At 42.5% G+C, this 18,998-nt stretch overlaps 2 protein-coding genes across 3 annotated transcripts in view; one reads left to right on the plus strand and one right to left on the minus strand.

The window, feature by feature from the left end:
* The window catches only part of tbc1d12a (TBC1 domain family, member 12a), a 20,973-nt gene extending 9,682 nt beyond the window's left edge, over nucleotides 1-11,291 (minus strand). Inside the window, exons 1-4 of one of the 2 annotated variants that reach the window (XM_031579530.2) lie at nucleotides 10,833-11,290; nucleotides 9,544-10,748; nucleotides 1,975-2,098; nucleotides 770-826 (exon numbers count right to left, since the gene is read on the minus strand). In XM_031579530.2, coding sequence (XP_031435390.1) covers nucleotides 770-826; nucleotides 1,975-2,098; nucleotides 9,544-10,748; nucleotides 10,833-11,003 — 1,557 coding nt within the window. In that variant the 5' untranslated portion in view covers nucleotides 11,004-11,290. Of the gene's footprint in view, nucleotides 1-769; nucleotides 827-1,974; nucleotides 2,099-9,543 lie in introns of both variants that reach the window. The other variant, XM_031579529.2, reaches the window with a different exon arrangement.
* A 2,047-nt stretch (nucleotides 11,292-13,338) lies between these two features.
* On the plus strand, nucleotides 13,339-15,099 carry LOC105902297 (D(1C) dopamine receptor). The gene has a single exon (XM_012829849.2). It carries the CDS (start codon nucleotides 13,736-13,738, stop codon nucleotides 15,041-15,043), a length of 1,308 nt encoding a protein of 435 aa, XP_012685303.1. The 5' UTR covers nucleotides 13,339-13,735; the 3' UTR covers nucleotides 15,044-15,099.
* Nucleotides 15,100-18,998: the final 3,899 nt, after the last annotated feature.

Genomic DNA, 18,998 nt, shown 5'->3' on the forward strand with positions numbered 1-18,998 from the left:
CACACACACACACACACACACACACACACACACACACACACACATCCCCTTCACACACCCTACAATAACAGCCCTGCTCACAGCACTGGTGTGCCTTTTCCCTTGTTTTAGTGCCGACGTCAACACAACCCCAACACACCCGGACGCATTTCATGCTGGTGAGAGTGTGTTTGTAAGAGAGCACGGCGGGTGGGTGGTCATATAGAGGGCTATGAATGTGTGTGTTAGTGCAGTGTGTGTTAGACGCAGTGTGTGTTAGTGCAGTGTGTGTGTGTGTGTGTGTTAGACACAGTGTGTGTTAGTGCAGTGTGTGTCAAATGCAGTCATCCCCTGTCTACAGCCTACACAAACAGCCTGCTAACAGCATTGGAGTGCTAGCTACTTCCCTTGCTTTAGTGTAGATGTCAACACTCTCCCCGGTGCGTCTGATGTGTGTAGTTCATGCTGCTGAGTGTGTGTTTGTGCACGGCGGGGGGGTCGTATAGAGGGCTACGGCTACGGTACTCTGTCTGCTGATGCGGTGTGCGTGTTGGTATTCTGTGTGTGTGTGTGTGTGTGTCTGTGTGTGTTAGTGCTGCGTGTGTGTGTGTGTGTGTGTGTTAGTGCTGCGTGTGTGTGTGTTAGTGCTGCGCATGTGTGTGTTAGTGCTGTGTGTGTGTGTGTGTTAGTGCTGTGTGTGTGTGTGTGTGTGTGTGTGTGTGTTAGTGCTGCGTGTGTGTGTGTGTGTGTTAGTGCTGCGTGCGTGCGTGGGAGAGGGAAGATTCCATACCCCTGTGATTGAGAGGTTCGGTGCGGACACGGAGTTGACACTGGCTGGGCTACCATCCTGATGGCACAGAAAAGAAAAGACAAACATGGATGGATGTATTTTCCAGAGGCCTGGCTTTCATGAGAGGGAGAGAGAGAGAGAGAGAGAGAGAGTGTGAGAGAGAAAGAGAGAGAGGGAGAGTAAGAGTGAGAGACACTTGCAGTTTTCCACATTACTGACACAGTATTGTAACACCCCAGTGTGGCGTCCAAACAGTGCAGAACAGAGCTTATAGTGTGGCAGGAGTGGCAGGCCCTGTCCAAGGGCCATCATTATGATGACACATTTCTATCAGGGTTCTCATTGGAGGGGGCGTGAGTGGGAGGGTGATTGGCTGGGCATGCCTGCTCAGTGTAGGCTCAACGTGAATGCTGTATTATGCAGTGATTCTGCAACCGTGTCGGACCCAAGGCAAAGCTTTATTCCTGTGTGTGTGTGTGTGTGTGTGTGTGTGTGTGTGTGTGTGTGTGTGTGTGTGTGTGTGGGGGGGGGGGGGGGGGGGGCTTGCTCCTGTGGGACTGTGGCCGGCCACCTGCAGTTTGGGTGCAGAGAGGGGGGAACACAGCCGAACCAGAACACAGCTGCCCCACAGAGAACACTTCCTCTGCTCGGGGAGGGGGGGTGTGTGTGTGTGTGTGTGTGTGTGTGTGTGTTGTGTGTTGTGTGTGAGTGTGCGTGTGTGTGTGTGTGTATATGTGTTTTGGAAGGGTATGGGAGAATCCAGCTGGAGACACAGCAGCTTTAGCTGAGAGAGACTGCCAGCACTGACATTGTAACACACACACACACACACACACACAAACTCCACCTACATGTATCCCACTCTGTCCTGACCCACTCTTTCCATTGTATCACTCATCTCTGGAGAATAATTATGTGTGTGTGTGTGTGTGTGTGATTGCAGGGTCATTTTTCACATTCTGGACACGGCTGTTTGTCTCGGACTTAACCTCACAGCCTCACTCTTCCCTCTCTGGCACATACTTCACACCATCTGCAGCTGATGTGGCTCTTCTACTACGACTGTGGACATTTGACGGATATCGCAGGGGCAAAAACTAAACAGTGAACACTTTGAGAGAACTGTTTAGTCTTTATACCGCATTGAGAGAGAGAGATAGAGAGAGATAGAGAGGCAGAGAGTAATCTAGCATTTTATGACTCACCTGTTGGAGGCTTCTAGAATCTTTGGGGGGGTTCTCCCTTAGTGGGATTTTCCCGAACAACTTCCAACCCGGAGCGCTCGGACCCACTGGCTTTGGCTCTTTAGGCTTTCGGTAGAACAGGCCTCTGGAAGGAGGAAACAAAGAACAGAAGAGAGAGGAGGAGGGTGAGAAGAGAGATACACACACTTCCCTTAGTTCACTTGGTGTGTGTGTGTGTGTGTGTGTGTGTGTGTGTAAAGAAGGCACACAAATACACACATTTGTGGCTATTCTCTGACATGAGGGGAAATATTTGACTGTCCATCTGCTGAGAGCAGGGAGGCGTTAGGTCTTGTTTATCCCTCCCTCACTCTCAAAGAAGTCAAACATCTCTGGCAGTTTCTAACCTCACCTCTCCTCCCCTCAAATTGATCCCTTCACTCTCAACTCCAATATCCTCCCATCTTTCCCTCTGTCACTGTGAAGGGGTTACCATGGAGACGGTGCGGTGCAGTCCAGTTATTAAGTAAATGGGTTGTGCTGGTGCGTGGACAGCTGTATCTCCTCTGCTGACACTACCTGACTATATCTCAGATCAATGTTATCGAGGTTTAGAGTCTGGAAACCAGATCTTTTTAAACAAAAATAAATATGGAAAGCTGCTTTATAGTATATACAGCCAACACCCAGCCCTACTGGAAACTACCAACCACAAAGAGTCCCCCTCCAACCGGATCTCTGGTATGCCAACCAGCAAGCTATACGACGTTGGGCAGATCCCTTTCAACGTGATTTGACTCATCGCTTATTCTCAATGCACCCAACAGCCAGGTGAATCCCTGTGGAAGATGTCAGGACACTGGGGGTAGAGAAAGGGGGCATGCAAACGTCCATCCAGGTCTCTTCAGAGGCCCAGGCACTATTGTCGGACAGGAAAAAGCTACGTGGGGGCGGGGGACGGGGGGGGGGGGGGGGGGGGGGGGGGGGGGTATACGTGTGCACATACACGTGAAGTAGGGAACAATGCAAACTCCTTCAGTTTCTCCATCTTATATAAGAGCTGAACTCGAGGAGGAACCTCCATGTACCGCTGAAACTTACCACACCTCACACTTTTTAGCCGCCCAGTTGAGGGGAGTTCCCAGTTGATTTATTATCTTACGTAAACAATTCAAAACATTACAAGGGCCAAACAAAGAGTCTAAAGCAGCGGAGGAAAACAAATGCATGGAGACAAAACATTTGAACTGTTTCAAAGCTAAATATATATTTTTAGAAAGACAAACGTTAAGTTTACCGTTACCGTTCTTTTCTACGTCTTTTACCTGAAAGTATTTCGAAGGCTATGAGTCCTCAGAGATCTAAGAGTCAGTTTTATAGTCTTTTTCTGACTCTCTGCGGAGATTAGGAATAGGAGATGGACCTATTCTTCAAGAGGCAGGGCCACTGAAAAGTGGCTGTTTACCCTACATTTCACAACCTAAACCCATTTGCTCACTAGACCTATATTAACCAAAGTGTCAAAACAGATGATTTAGTGAACCTTTTATGCTTTTCTTTCTTTCTTTTCCCTCTTCTTTAGTGTATTGTACTTTTTTGTGCATGTAAACGGTTTGCAGTTACAGTAACAAAGCCCAAAGTACACGCCAGAGGGAGTAACTCTCTCCCACAGAAACCACTTTTCTCAGCTGCCTGAAACACCTCATTGAAATTCCAGCCCTTTTCCTGCGTTACAAAATGACACAATCTCGTAACACTAAGGGTGGGAATCTCTTGGCACCTCATGATTCGATTCGATTCCGATTCAGAGGTCAACGATTCGATTCTAAACCGATTATCAATTCTAAACCGACAAAACGATTATCGATGCATCTCAATTTTTTAAACATTTGAGTTTGCTACTCAGAGGTTGCTAATCACTTCCTATTTGTGTTTGATAATTAAAGAATTACATTTCATTAGAGAAAAAGCTTTTCCTTGTCACAATTGTGATTTTCTATGAACAATGCAATAATCGATGCAGCTTGCATTTCAACACAAAATGGATGTAAAAACTTGTCTGAATCGAGACAGAATCGTTCTAAAGAGAATCGAGAGAAATCGAAGAATCGATTTTTTCCCCCACCCCTACATAACACAATCCATATTGCCCACCTAGCTGATCAATCAGAGCACACTGGGCTCATCTGAAGAGGGGGTTAAAGACACGGGACTTCAGGATGTACAGTATGAGAAAAACAATGTTTTTGGAACCTTGAAGCATGTAAATCTATTTTAGTACACCCCAAAAATAAAATTATGAATATTGAAAATGAGCACAACAGGTCCCCTTTTAAATGTGAGTTTGTACACAAATCATGGTTGTGTATAATTCTGCACCTCCAGACCCCTATTATATTTGTTTTTCCCAACCCATGCCAGTAGAGGCAAAGCTGCTCCTTACAGACCAAAGCAAACAAATACAACACAAACAGCATCCACCATCATCAAGCAGCAAGTGGACAGTAAGCACAAGTCCAGTCCAGTCCAGTCCAGTCCAGTCCAGTCCCCTTCCTTTCATTGCGAAGGGCACAGAGGCATCTTTATGGACACACAGGGCAGCTATAGTGTGAGACATGAATGGCCACCAATCTTCTGTGCCCAGAATGAAGGCAGTGAAGCCCTGGGTGAGTGTGCCTGGCAGCGGCTACAGAAGCCAGTGTCAGGAGGCAGGGGACAAATCCTCTAGTCGATTCACAGGTGCTGCCGCCGTTGCGATTAATGAATAAAACATCCGTCCACCCGGCATCTGTTCAGCTGCCTTTCATTCGCCCGACATCAACAGCAGCACGCACACACACACGCACACGCACACTCATGTACACACATCTTTTGGTGTGTTCATATGCATAGATTCTCTTTCTTGCTCTCTCACTCACTCACACAAGCATGTGTGTGTGTGTACACACACACACACACACACACACACACACACACACACACACACACACACACACACACACACACGCACACGTCACATTAGTGCCACAATGCAAAGTGACAGGCTGCATCTGCAGCAATCAGCTCACTTTAATTAGCCGACTGAATGGCCATTTTAATCAATCGACCTTTCCATTCATTAACCAACAGGCCTGCTGGGGGGAGAGAGAACACCCAGGACCTGGCTGAGGCTTATGGAAAACAACAGCCATCGATAACTAGCCTACCCCCAGTGACTGCAGGACGGCTTTATGAGGCAGCAGTAACTAGCCTACGTGAGGAGTTCAAACTTTTTGCTCTGTTCTTGCTAAATGGAAGTTAAACACTGACTGTAAACCTTGTAAAACAGAGAAAGGTTTGATGATCACTTTGAGAAACAAGATATACTTGTAAATGAGGCACAATCATGTTTTGGTTTCAATTGTGCTAATATAACATCATAGCGAAATAACAGCCTAGGTTTACTATTCCCTCACATGATCCAGAAGCTATATTCTGAGAACAAAGTCTCACGTAGCTTCCAAACTGTCAGTGCAAGCAGGACACACTTGGAGAGCGAGACATAGAGCCCAGATTACACAGTGGCTTGTCTCTGTTTTTTTTCCACCAAGGGTGACTGCAATGTAGATATTCTGTCCATTAACTGTCCATTAAGTTGCTGGACATGAAATCATTGTAATTTTGTGCGATATAAAATGACTTAGTTTGGCAAACGTTGATTAACAACAGGATCTTTCAGTGATGCATCAAACAAGAGAGAGTTCTACAGAAAGCGTTGAGAGGAAGGGGAAGAGAGGCAAAGTTTGGGTGAAACAGAGATAGAGGGAGAGAGAGAGAGAGAGAGAGAGAGAGAGAGAGAGAGAGAGAGAGGCATCAGGCTATGAAGTCCAACTCATAAAAGGGGACATTAAAATTCCTCTTGCTTTTTTCCAGGGTGCAGAGAGAAAAACAGAGAGAAGGAGTGTGAGAGAGAGAGAGAGAGAGAGAGAGTCTGAAGACTGTTTGAAGTGGAGGATCTGTGAAACTCATTCTGTAGCTTTGGGACCTGTGTTTCAGGTGCACAGGCTTCAAACAGGCCCTCTCTGACAGGGCATGAATAACTTACCTATAAACTAGTGCTGTGAAAATCAACATGTGGTTTTTTTGCGATTCATTTAAAAAATGTAAAGCGTTACAAGTAATTCAAGCAACTTAAGCAGATGCCTGGGCTTTGTTGTTATTTCTGCTAGTGCATATGTAATGGTTCAAATATCTGGGGGCATCCAGCGTACAGCTGATACGGCGCTTAGTTGAATTCACAAGCTGGCACGTATGTTGAGCACTTCAACTTAGAACTACTCCCCACGGACTGCAGACCACGTTCTAACTCCTGACCAGCTGACCTAGTCATTAGCTCCCTCCAAAGTATCTCCTTCCTCAAAAGTCTCTCTGTCTTCTTCTCTGTTTCTTTGTGTCCTCATCTCAATCGCAGTTTCAAAATAAAAGTCCCTTCACACTTTACGTGCTACGTATAACTAAATATGCCTCTCAAGATGACCGTCAATTTTGATGGCCTTGATGTTTTATTCAACATTTGTAGTGCACAGGAGGGAATCTGTGTAAAGATGCTTTAAAACTAGTGAAATTGTAGTAGTAGATTAAAATAGTATCTGGATTTAAATATACTTCCTTCGTGTTGATTCTACAGCAATTCTGTGATTTTACATATTTTAAAGTCTTAAGAAAAAAAACAATCAATCGTGATTAATCACAGCAACCTATGTGATTAATTAGTTCATTTTTTTTAATCAATTGACCCAATAGCTGTGGGATCAAAACATAAGGTTGTCAGGGCAACTTTAACTGAAACACCTAATAAAATTGAATATATGCGAATAAACCCGTTTCCATCGACTTTTTTCTTACCAACCTTATACTGTATGCAAATCGGGAGTTAATCCACCCCCTCTAGCGAATCGGTTTCGATCCAGCTCGTGCCGGCCTGCTGTGGGGAGGGGTGCTGGGCAACGTGCAGCCCAGCCAACATGGCTGATCACCGGAGAGATAATAACCTCCTGAAATTGCACACCTACCGTAGGCCATGTGATACATTCAAAGCATTTTCCAGCATCTGATAACGGTTTTTTTCTGGCCATTTCCAAAACACATATCAATCACAATAACTGGAGCAGGTACACGCCAAATTAGCCGAAGCTATACTACTTGATTTTCAAGTCAGCCTCTTTCTCTAGACAACATAAAGGTAGGGACGGAAGACCACAAGGGTGTTCAGCTCCACTTAACCCATGCTAGTGACTATATAACAACTTTGAAACAGCAAGAATTTCACACTCAACGCTAGGGATGGGAATCGAGAACCGGTTCTTGTTAAGAACCGGTTCCCAGTGGACCGATTCCTTGGAATCGTTAGCCAAAATCCTTTTCGATTCCGCTATCGATATTTAAAAAAAATATATATACATTTTTCGATTTTTTTTTCCGATTCCGCTATAGATACTAAAAAATTAATGTTATATATATATATATTTTTTATATTCCAGTATCATGTAAGTGCCGTTTAGGTATGTCACATGCACGCAGCTTTGATTTGTTTCAGACTGCAGCCAACATGGCGTCTAGGCAGAGGTGTGGTTATATTTCACGCAAAAAGATGACCACAGGGCCACTTGCAATGCTTGCAAAACGTCTCTTTCGTCAAAGGGGGGAAAAAACTACCATTACCCCGAAACATTTGTCCATACTGCATGCAATAACTTTGCAGGAATGTCACGTTTTTGAGCGCTACGGAGTGACAATAACTTTAATGAACCTCATTGGAATCTCATTGGAATCTCAACCAAGCAATAGCAGCGCAGCTAACGTTAGCGCTTCATCTGTTAATATCGAAGGTAAACTCTAACAGTCTATTGTGTTAGTGCCATTGGTTTCATTGTGTAAACCAGCTTTCACCATTTGTTTATGTCAGTTGTATTGTTAGTTCAAGGAGAATACACTTAACAGTATTGTAGCACTGTAATTGGCAAGTTCAAATATTATTTAGCACAGCGGTTCTCAAACTCTGGTATATCAAGTATATATAAGATTATTTTCCAGGCTCCCCCATCTGATGAGATTTTTGAGTTTAGATGTTTTATTAAAAAAATTGTATGAAACCTATTACCAAATCAGTCATACATTCTGTTACTTGGTTGGAATTATAGTCAAAACAAATACTTTTTTTACTTTGTTGGGACCCCCTAGCACCCTATCAAGGAAAAGGATCCCTAGGCTATGGGTCTCTGGACCTTACTTTGAGAGTTTGTTGACCTATTCTTAGGTTTGTTTTTGGTTATTTAAAACATGTAAATGTATACATACATACTGTATATGCGGTGCATCATCTATTCAGAGAATATTATATAAAAGAAAATGAATGTAAAGATACCCGTTTGTACTCTTTTTTTTTTCCTTGCCCAAAAAGAATCGATAACAGAATCGATAAGGAATCGAATCGATAAGCAAGAATCGTTATGGAATCGGAATCGTTAAAATCTTATCAATTCTCATCCCTACTCAACGCAGGCAAACTCCATCCCAACATTACTAAAGATACTACAAACACAACACCACCACAGGTCAGCTTCTTGAAAATTCTGTCAATTAACACAGGTGGAGACATCCAAAGCATAAGCAGGGAAGAAAATACCTTCAAATACAGGACCTCCCTGTCCTCCTCCATTAAAGGCTTTGTCCCATGAATTTAGTTAAGACTTCATTTCAAAATAGGCTACCTGTTTGGTTGTTAAAGCTCAAGGCTGAAAACAAGTGTATTTTTATGCCCATGGACAACAGGTCTAGTGTTCAAGCGAGATTGGATTCACTTTAGACAACAGCTTTAAAAAAAAATCACCACTGAATTGCTTTTAGTCTTGGTTTGTGTTCAAAGCATAACAGAGGGGCCCCTTCTGAGCTTCTCTCGTGTTCGGTACTTAGATAGATTGCTTTATGCAGGCATTCATTTACACACCCAGCATATCCAAAATGTTGGCTAATCATCTCTATATGTAGGCCTATAGCTGAGAGCTAAGTGAATGGAGAGTTTTGAAAAAGATCATCTAATATTACTAAATGTAAACTTGTGTGTCTCGTACAAAACAATAATATGCCTCTTCTCAACAATAGTCTCATACATCCATTAGGCTATTTGACAAAAACTGTTCTTAAATATGAAATAGTGCTTAAATATGAATATTGCAGTCTTTCCCTTCAGCTACATCCATGCACACACACACACTCAGACAAACATATGTAATGATATTATGGAGATTAATATGAATGACTATGAAACTCAGTTCTGAGCTGAGCAACAGGTAGCTGTCAATGCCATTCCAAGTCTCAGGTATGCTGTCATACACGTGTCATTGACTGGGCAGGTGTTAGTCACATGGTAAAACAGTATCTCTCAAAGGCAGGCCTAAACTAAAGGTGACGCTCTCACGTAAAAACCGTAGAAAAACAAATGAACAGTCTTTATGACATGATAGGCACTTTTATAAAGAGGAGTCAATAGACTACTCAGATAATTAGTAATACTAAAAATACTTAATTTCCTACAAAGGTTACAACATGTACCTGGTAAAGAATTCAGCGATGCCGTGTTTCTTGGTTGAGTCCCGCTGTTCACTGTTCATTTCCATTTCTACTGCATGCCCATCCGGCCATTGGTCTGGGGCACTCTGCCTGCGGCTACCTTCAAAAGTGTTCCTATAGGCCTCGTTCGGATCCATGCAATCATCAGCACCGATATATCCCTCTCCATCGTCGGGACCAAGCGGCGTAGCGTCGCAGCTAAGGGAAACCGCATAGCTCGGGGTAGTCCTAAGCGACTGCGGCCTGCTGGGAACAGATGCCTCACTAGAGTCCTCTCTCATACTCAATTCTGTTTCAGTATTGTTGCCGCTGTTGTGTTCGGGAGAGGGCGTTGTGGACAGCTTAGAGCAGAGTTCAGCCAAGGCGAACTCGGACTCAAAAACACCGCAAGCCGGCTCTGTCAGCGGGGCAGCTGGAGAAGTTTCCCCGCTGACATGGCCAGACTCTCGACTGGAGCATTCATACGATCCAGGCGAGCTGTGGATGTTTTCAAGCTGATAGGTCAAAACGCCGCCATCGGAAAGGCCACCTGCGGTTCCGAGGGTGAGATTAGATAATTCACTGTGCAATGAGCTATTGTTTACAATCATCAGTCCACCATTTGACACCTTTGTTTCTCTGTCAGGGGCATCAAGTTCATTGTTTAAATGTCCTCCTGAGGCGTACGTTTCCTGGCTGTGTTCAATGCATGTCATATCCATAGGAAAACTAATCGAATTGCCTAAATCAACGTCGCCATTGGACAGTTTCATGTCTGCAGTTGACAATGTGCAAGTGCAGTTCTGCTGATGCTTACCAGCACATGGCAATGCCGCGGAGACAGCAGGAGACTTTGGCCTCGCTTCTGAATTTAAATGACCCTTGTCCAGCTTATCCACGTTGGAATCCTCGGTCTCCCCCGCACACTCCTCGGGCTTGACAGTGTCTGAAACCCGAGTGGGGAGTAACATTCCGTTCCCTTCCTGCGGTCTGTCTGAGCTCACAGCTGCAGTCTGGTAGGATGGGGTCCCCCCGCAACCCCCTCCTTCAGCCTCCGAGCCCATCGTCGTTTCAAAAGATGACTCAGGAAATCCGTTTAGTATGCCATCCCTGTACTGCTTTAAAATGACACAGCTGTCGTTTATCCGGTCGGGGAGACACCCGGGGATCAAGTCAAGCATAATTGTGTTCTCCATCGGTGAATTGACCTGCAAGGACAACAGACCACCGTCTGAGTTTACATTACTACCATGACTGGAAACATAAACATAACCCGTCCCTGCCGGAGCTACCTTATCCGCTGGGTATGGCTTTTTGCTGCCGTCATTCAACAGGCGTGATTTTACTTCAGTTATGTTACAATTGGTAGGCGCTGGCCTATGATGCTTTTTACTTCCCTCTTCATTTTCGTTGAGATCAACACACAACGCGAGCACCAACTCTCCATTTTCCGCCCTTTCCATTTCATTCACGGAACGCGTTTAGACTGGCACATAAAATCCTGGTGCCGAGTCTCTCGGTGGCTGGGCAATTTTCTCTCACTGCAAGATGAACGAGATCTCATTTTACGGAGACAAATAAGCCGCGACAATTCTCTGTTATTTCCATTTCATAGCGAGATTAAATCAATCCCGAATGCTGCTATCATTGTTTGTTATGGATAACTAATCGGACGATTTCAGCCAGCTTCACTCCTTCCATAAATAGCGGCCATTTTGAATCTGAGTGTGACGTCATGTCTTTCCCAAGTCACTCGCTGCAAAACTGGGATATCTTGGAATGGAGGCGACACCTATTGCTCGGAAGAAGTCATTGCATTACCACAGTGTATATAACAGAGGCTAATGACTGGTACCGCTTAATATTGGCTTTTTATCTGTCCAATATTATGCTATAGGCTAGGCTAGGCTACGCCTGCAATCACGAGAGAATTTTACACAACGTAGGCTATTTTAGGGTGCATGTAACAATCAGCTCAGAACTGGCTAATAAATACAAAGACATCCCAAACAATGTGCTCAGGAAATAAACGGTATCTTCAAATAAATAATTGATAGCCTATCTTCTTGAACCTCACTGAATTTTCTGTTTTTTAAAACTGGCAGGCAACCTAGCCTGGTCAAGCCTGGTCACTGTCGCCAGAGGGAGTAAGTAAGCCGCCTACAGCCACATTCACGGCTCATGCATCACCACAGCCTGCTCCGACCTCTGAAGGCTAATTGTCTGCAGACTAATTATGTTGATTAACCTAATTAAAATATTTTGTGAAATGTATATGTTGTGTATGCATATTGCCACTTCAGCCCCCATGATCCTTCAGGTCATGGGGGAACTATAAAGGGGATGCGCTCCCCTCTTTCGCTCTCTTGTACATGGACTCTGCCTGCACTCCACTCTGCGCTCCTGATGAGCCAGGGCTACCTGTTCTTACTAGTAATAAATATCAGTTACGTTATTAACCTCTCCAATGCTTCTTACGTATTTAATGCGTGCCCCCACCCGGACACAACAGTATACCACAAAAGCTTTATCAGCAAACGTATAAAATTGGTGCAATTTTGTCCTAGGCTAGACTAATTGGCACTGTTTAGTATTTTGCACATCAAGGGCAGACCCAAGTTTTACCGACGTTTTCTGTTGAATGTATTCTAACACACAGTACACTGTATTTTTACATATATGCCTATGTAACATACACCTCGCGTCTCCATATTTAGGCAAACTAATTCAAGCACATGTGCCTTAGCCTACTTTTTTATCGAATTTTCATCTAAATGCAGAAATGCCTTTGTTAAAACTGCCCTAGTAGGCCTATCTGGGACCATTGTAACAGTAGCCTAGGACAATTGTAACCTGCTAGTTTGAAGGGATAAAGTTGGCCTACGGCAGATAGCAGGCGGCAATACAGCGTTTGTTTTCAAACGCCAGTAAGATAGTCGCTGACAGACCAAGGGTTTACATTTTCGCAAAAGTGGCTATTTCACTTGCTAGCTACGTAATGTTGCAATCGATTAATGCGCGTTACAATTGTCCCCAGCCGTCTTATCCTAATATTTCATAAGTTATTGAAATATAGGCTACCGCATTGTATGCAGCTAATAATCATACTCACATCTAGATCGGAAATGATAACCACCTGTTAATTGTGTTCATGTCAAAACACATTAATAGTGCAGTCAAAATCTGGCGCATGACTTAATACACAAATCTGCCCCACAAAACGACTTCTTTGTGACTGGAGATTGAGACACAAACTGACATTTTTAACATCACATGCTGATGCCTTTACACATGTTGACAGTGAGTTTCATCGCATTATGTTGGACACGATCTGAGAAATTCAGCATTTTATTACTGTCCTCTTGTTACACCACTGTCTGCCCTATACGGTAAGGATAGGGCAGAACATGACCAGAGCGTGTAGGCTACGTGATGGTTTTATAGACCAAGGTCATACCACTCTCCCCCACCTGAACTCATTGAAGATTTCTGGGAAAAAATGTGAGTCAGTAGAGACTAGACTAGACTATGCATAATGCAGTCAGTTTTCAGACAAATTAAAGAATCGAGCCTTTGTGAAAAAAGCTATCAGGGAACCAAATTAGCAACAAACAAAAAAATGTTTCGTCAGTGATAGATTTGGTAAAAATTTTAAGTGGTAGTTTACAAGTATTATTTGTACCCTAATAATATAGACTCTGAAGAAAAGAATTTTGCCTATATTGCTGCTCCTGGTCCTCATAATCGCTACAGGCTTGTATCCTATTGGAGAGACTCAGTCGTGCATGATCTATAGCTGAGGACCACAGAACGGTTGTTGGGTGAATTCAAATGTTCGATAGATGGAAACCAATCACATGCGTCTGCTGTACGAAAAGCCATGAAATTATGTTGGGGTTCTTTTCTCTCCAAACCAAGGACACACGGGCATAGAGGAAACGCTCGGGTTGCCAAAAAATGGGAGAAAGATAGACGTGAAGCCATATTCTTCTAAATGACTTGAAGAATGTGTGTTAAGTCAACCTGTTGGGGATGTGATGGGAGAGTGTTTATGAATGTTTGCAACGTATGATAGCCTATAGCCTAACTGTTTTTGTAATACGAAATGGACTGACACCAAGATAATTATTAGGCTATTTTCGACGTCTGGTTGGCATTAGATGGTGGCGGAATAATTCTGTGAAGAGAAGGAGATATGGAGAACTTTACAAATGAAACGCAAGTTCGGGCGAATGGCACGGACGAGGGCAGCGAGCCCAGCAGCTTCCGAGCGTTGATCGGTTTCGTCCTATTTCTCCTTATAATCTCAACACTACTTGGAAACATGCTTGTGTGCGCAGCAGTTGTTAAATTTAGGCACCTCCGCTCCAAAGTTACCAACTTTTTTGTCATTTCTCTGGCGGTATCGGATTTATTTGTGGCTGTTCTGGTGATGCCCTGGGAAGCAATCTCTGCGGTGGCAGGTTCGTGGCTCTTTGGTAGTTTCTGTGGCATTTGGATCGCTTTTGACATCATGTGTTCCACTGCATCTATCCTCAATTTGTGCATTATAAGTCTGGATAGATACTGGGCTATCGCCAGTCCGTTCAGGTATGAACGTAAGATGACACATAGAATGGCATTCATGATGATTGGGTTGGCATGGACCCTGTCCATCCTCATTTCTTTCATACCTGTCCAACTCAACTGGCACATGGCGGAGGAGGACGCGGAAGACGCGCATAGTATCAACCAGACCAAAAGCTGCAAAGCTAACTTGAACAGAACATATGCAATTTCTTCATCACTAATCAGTTTTTACATTCCGGTGATCATAATGATTGCCGTTTATACGAGGATTTTCCGTATTGCGCAAACACAGATAAGACGAATATCTTCTTTGGAGAGAGCCGCCGAGCAGGCGCAAAACAACCTGCATACCAACGACTGCTCCACTGAAAGCTCCTTGAAAACAACTTTTAAGAAAGAGACCAAAGTTTTGAAAACGCTCTCAATCATCATGGGCGTGTTTGTGTGTTGTTGGCTTCCTTTCTTTGTTTTAAACTGCATGGTACCATTCTGTCAGTGTGTTAGCGACACAACATTCACCATATTTGTGTGGTTCGGATGGGCGAATTCGTCCATAAATCCTGTCATATACGCCTTTAACGCAGATTTCAGGAAAGCATTCTCCTCTATCCTGGGCTGTAATAAAATTTGTCCAAGTAACACAGTAGAAGCAGTCAATTTTAGTAACGAATTGGTCTCTTATCACCATGACACAACGCTCCAAAAAGACGCACAGCCAATGGTGATCCCACTTCCACACGAGGTGGTCAGTTCTAGGGAGGACACTGGCCTGCCCTTTGACAAGGTGTCGGTGACTTCCAATAGGTCTCGAAACCACAAACATATGCTATTGCCCGCTATAGGACACTTTGAATGTGATGGAGAGATCTCTTTGGACACCATCACTCCATTCACCTCAACTGCGCTCGAATGTGATGAATTACCAGGCCAGTAGATAAGTGTGGATTATCAAGGAAGTAGCCTAGTTTTATATACCTTTTAAATAAATTATAAAATTGTGTGTAAATAAATGCTTCTTTATTGATTTAGATTGTATGTTTTCAACAGTGATTTTTAGGACTCCAATTCACGGAATAGGGTGCAATAGAATTATGCATTTTCCTAGAAGTGAAAGTGATTACAAATGTATATCAATCAAACGGAATGTATAGAGTTTTCTATGTTTTGCTTGGGCTATCAAGAGAGACTTCCATTGCATTGTTGAAATATCATGACTGTACATACAAAGACTGTCGGAGTGCTCTTTAAAAACACTTCAAAGTAAGCTTAAACATGGAGACTCTGATATGCGGAAACAATTGCAGAATAATTGCAAAATTTCACATGGCTTGGTATGCAGTGAACATTCACATTGTGGGTTGATATGTTTCACAACCAATTTATCAGCCCTTCATGTATTATTAATATTATTATTATGTTATTAATAATTTGTTATTGTGAGAATCAGAATGTGATCATCTGTGTTTCAACACTTGTGTCTTCAGGTTATTTGTTTCCTGAAAGCCTCTGAGGTTTGTCAGTAGGTATCAGTTTTTTGTCACATAGAGAAAAGCTGTGTGATGTTTCTCTTAACTTAAAAGAAAGGACAAAAAGCCATACTGAATCATAATCACAAAGCATAAAACCCAACACTCATGGTGCCCTGTTTGAAGTCAGGACAAATACGGGAGACATCCTCCTGCTTTTTATGTCTAGTGCACAGAACAAAGGCTGACGCGCAGACAATGCCGTGGCATGTACAGGAGTACAGACCCCACGACCCAACTGAGAGCTCACAGAGAAGCCTGACAGGTGTCACAACACACAGGTGTGTGTATGCTGGTAGGCGTTTGGAGACGCGGTGATGGAGGCAGAGATGTTCTACACAGCTGCTAATTCTCTAAAGAGAAGGAAGACACACTGAAAGAAAGAAACTATAAAAGAAATATGAAGATATAAGAAGCCATACTGAGAAGAGATAACAGCTGAAATGTTTCTTGTTGAATCCATTATGTATTATGTATGTATATTTGTTGCCAATTTATTGCTTTTACTTATTTCAGAGGCTGTGGCGCAGCATTGCCAAAACTACAATAGAACTGAATAAAAATATTTCCACTAGTTAATCCAATCTGAAGTGCATTGTGTGTTAACATTTGAATTTGGACAATTACCGACGTTAAATTTACCACACAGTGCAATACACCATTCCTCTTCTGCCGTGTAAGCATAGCACAGGTTGTCTGATCAGTGCTGCAAAGTCACCGCTGTGTAAAAATAAAAAAAATCCATGAATTTCCTCTTTCCTCTCAAACTGCCCTGTCAAGAGACACACAAAGCCTGTTTAAAATTGCTTGAAAATCCACTGGCACATCTGCAGGAAAGCAGGACTTATTATCACAGCCTTGAAGGATATCAGTGCAATCTCACCCACTATTCACTTTGGACTGAGAGCCTTTGTGGCCAAGAGGCCCTTGGATTTATACACTGGACTGAAAAAGGATTGACTGCAGCACAAATTGAAGAAGGACAAAGTGTTTCTTGAGGCTATCATGGAGAACAAAAAAAGGAAAATGTACCACAAAATGAAATTTTAGAATTTCAACAACAAAAAAAATATATTTTTTATACGAACCAGACCCTCACTTTATAAACTTTATTTCAAAGGTTCAAAATGGCATCACTCCAATAAAATAAAATAAAATAGCAGCTCTTAGTTGTCGGTTTTTGCATTAGATTGATAGATGACATCCAGCTGTAGTAGAAAAATTACCGTTATTGCCTCCACCCCCCTCATGTTATGCATTTCAAACCTAATCCTTCAGCAAAATACACAGATTGGGGGCTCTTAATCATTCTGTCATGGAGAGGGGAGAGGAGGACTTAATGCGTTGTGTATTACATGCTAATTATCAAGTGTGATGAGAACAGCTGACCTAGTCTCACGGATTCTTTCTTCATCTCCCAAAGGCAGACTACCCTCTGTGTGTGTGGCAAACATGAAAATCCTCATAAGCCTCTCAGATCTATCCCTCGTCATTTTAGCCCAAGGCTATATACTGATTAAACGTATCCAATATGCACACTGAGAGCTCTCTCTCTTTACACAATAATTAATATATATGGGCCATTCTACCGAATTGGTGCAAAGTGTGGTCCCACAACAAGAAAAACTTTTTACAAAACAATTAAGTATTCAGACATACATATTTACTAAGAATATGTTACGGTCTATTTAAACCCAAGACATAAAATGAGATAGGGATAAGCTAAATATATACAAAATCATCATTTATAGGGTACTTTCTATTGGGAAGTAGCTGTCCCCAACCCTGACATCTACATTTTTATTTCTGTAAATAACACTTTTTACATTTTTTTGATTTTTTTCAATGATCTAATTTTTAATTATGATTAAGTTTAAACAGAACTTGGAAGATTTAGATTTGTTGTGGGTTTAATAAAAAAAAAAAAAAACTATGCTCAAAAAATCATGTCCATAGTTTTCATGTCATTACCGAAACACAGGAGTTTTAGTCCATTGGCTGAGCCTGGTTTTTAGCCACACCCCTGCATTTATAACCAGGCAGTGATACTGCATCCCTGTCCCTCATGGCTGAATGGTAAGTAGCTAGATCCCATACTTTTGATATAACTGTGTTCCAAAGTCTGAAAATCAGTGTGTAACCTTAAGAATGGTCACTACCGAACACATATTTTTCTTCAATTAAGTAAACTTTTTGGGGTTTTATGCAAAGTATTATGTTTGTTTGTGTGTACACCTCTTCAAAGATTGTTTGCTAGCCATGTACTTGCTAGAATTATTTATTTATGCTCAAAATTAGCTAGAATTGTCACTACCGAAACAGTCACTACCGAAACAGTCACACTACCAAAACATATGGTAACGTTTCGGTAGTGACATGATCGTTTCGGTAGTGACAAAATGGAATGGTAAGATGAATTGTATAAATTGAACTTTGAAATTTGGTAAAAATTTCATTTTTATTGATTTCATTGTGAAAACCTTCAAGAAATATTTGTAAAAATACTCTTCAGAGAAGGGAAGGAAACACAATCTGAACAGGTTAATAATAATACTCTTTTACCATAGTGTATTACTATGTTTCGGTAGTGACAAGTATTTATCATTGTGCTACAAAGTGGCCATTATCTGATATTTGTATAGATTCATCTTGCAGGAATGACAGCATTCAAGTGGGAAAAAACTGCTCTTTCTATTGTCTGAACTATTCCTTTTAACTATTTAACATCAGAACAGAATTTAGTCAACATGCTTTTAGGCACTCTGAGATTATCCAACCTGCCAGGCGAGCATGGCTTTATAACCTAGCAGGGACTCGAGATGATGGAAGCTTCCAGAGAAGTTCTACATCCTAACATCCAATGTCTCGACACCCTCACCTTGCAAATTATGAACTGAATGCTTATTATGCGCATCAAGAAGCTACCCCCCCCCCCCCCCCACCTCGTAATATGTACTTTATGTTTTCTTTCCTATATATTTTTTGTTTAAATTTGTTAAACCTTAAACTCAGATTTTCTATTTAAATATCAACAATATATTTTTGGGGGAGATTTGTACATAGTTGCAAATCACAATTCCATAACATTTGTCTTGCAGATCACAGAGAAATTGATGTATTGATGAACTGAACTGAACATCATTACATGTAGCGCAGAGTGGCAGTCTCGGAGCACACACAGACATAGAGCCCGCTTTCTTTAAGTGGCTGACAACCTTGTCCTCCTCAGGGGGATGGCAGCCAAGGAATAACATAACTGCAGCATAAACGTCAGGCTACTGTTGACCTGACATCTCCCTTCCACTCAATGCTCGGTCAACTGGCCCCCAAGCCCAGCAATCTGTGTCCAGACAGAGAGAGCTG

The sequence above is a fragment of the Clupea harengus genome, chromosome 13 (assembly GCF_900700415.2).
Source record: "Clupea harengus chromosome 13, Ch_v2.0.2, whole genome shotgun sequence".
NCBI classification, from domain to species: Eukaryota; Metazoa; Chordata; class Actinopteri; order Clupeiformes; family Clupeidae; genus Clupea; species Clupea harengus.

What these genes read in the sequence shown, in the direction of transcription:
- LOC105902297 (XM_012829849.2), top strand. Translation starts at nt 13,736, where the DNA reads ATGGAGAACTTTACAAATGAAACGCAAGTTCGGGCGAATGGCACGGAC.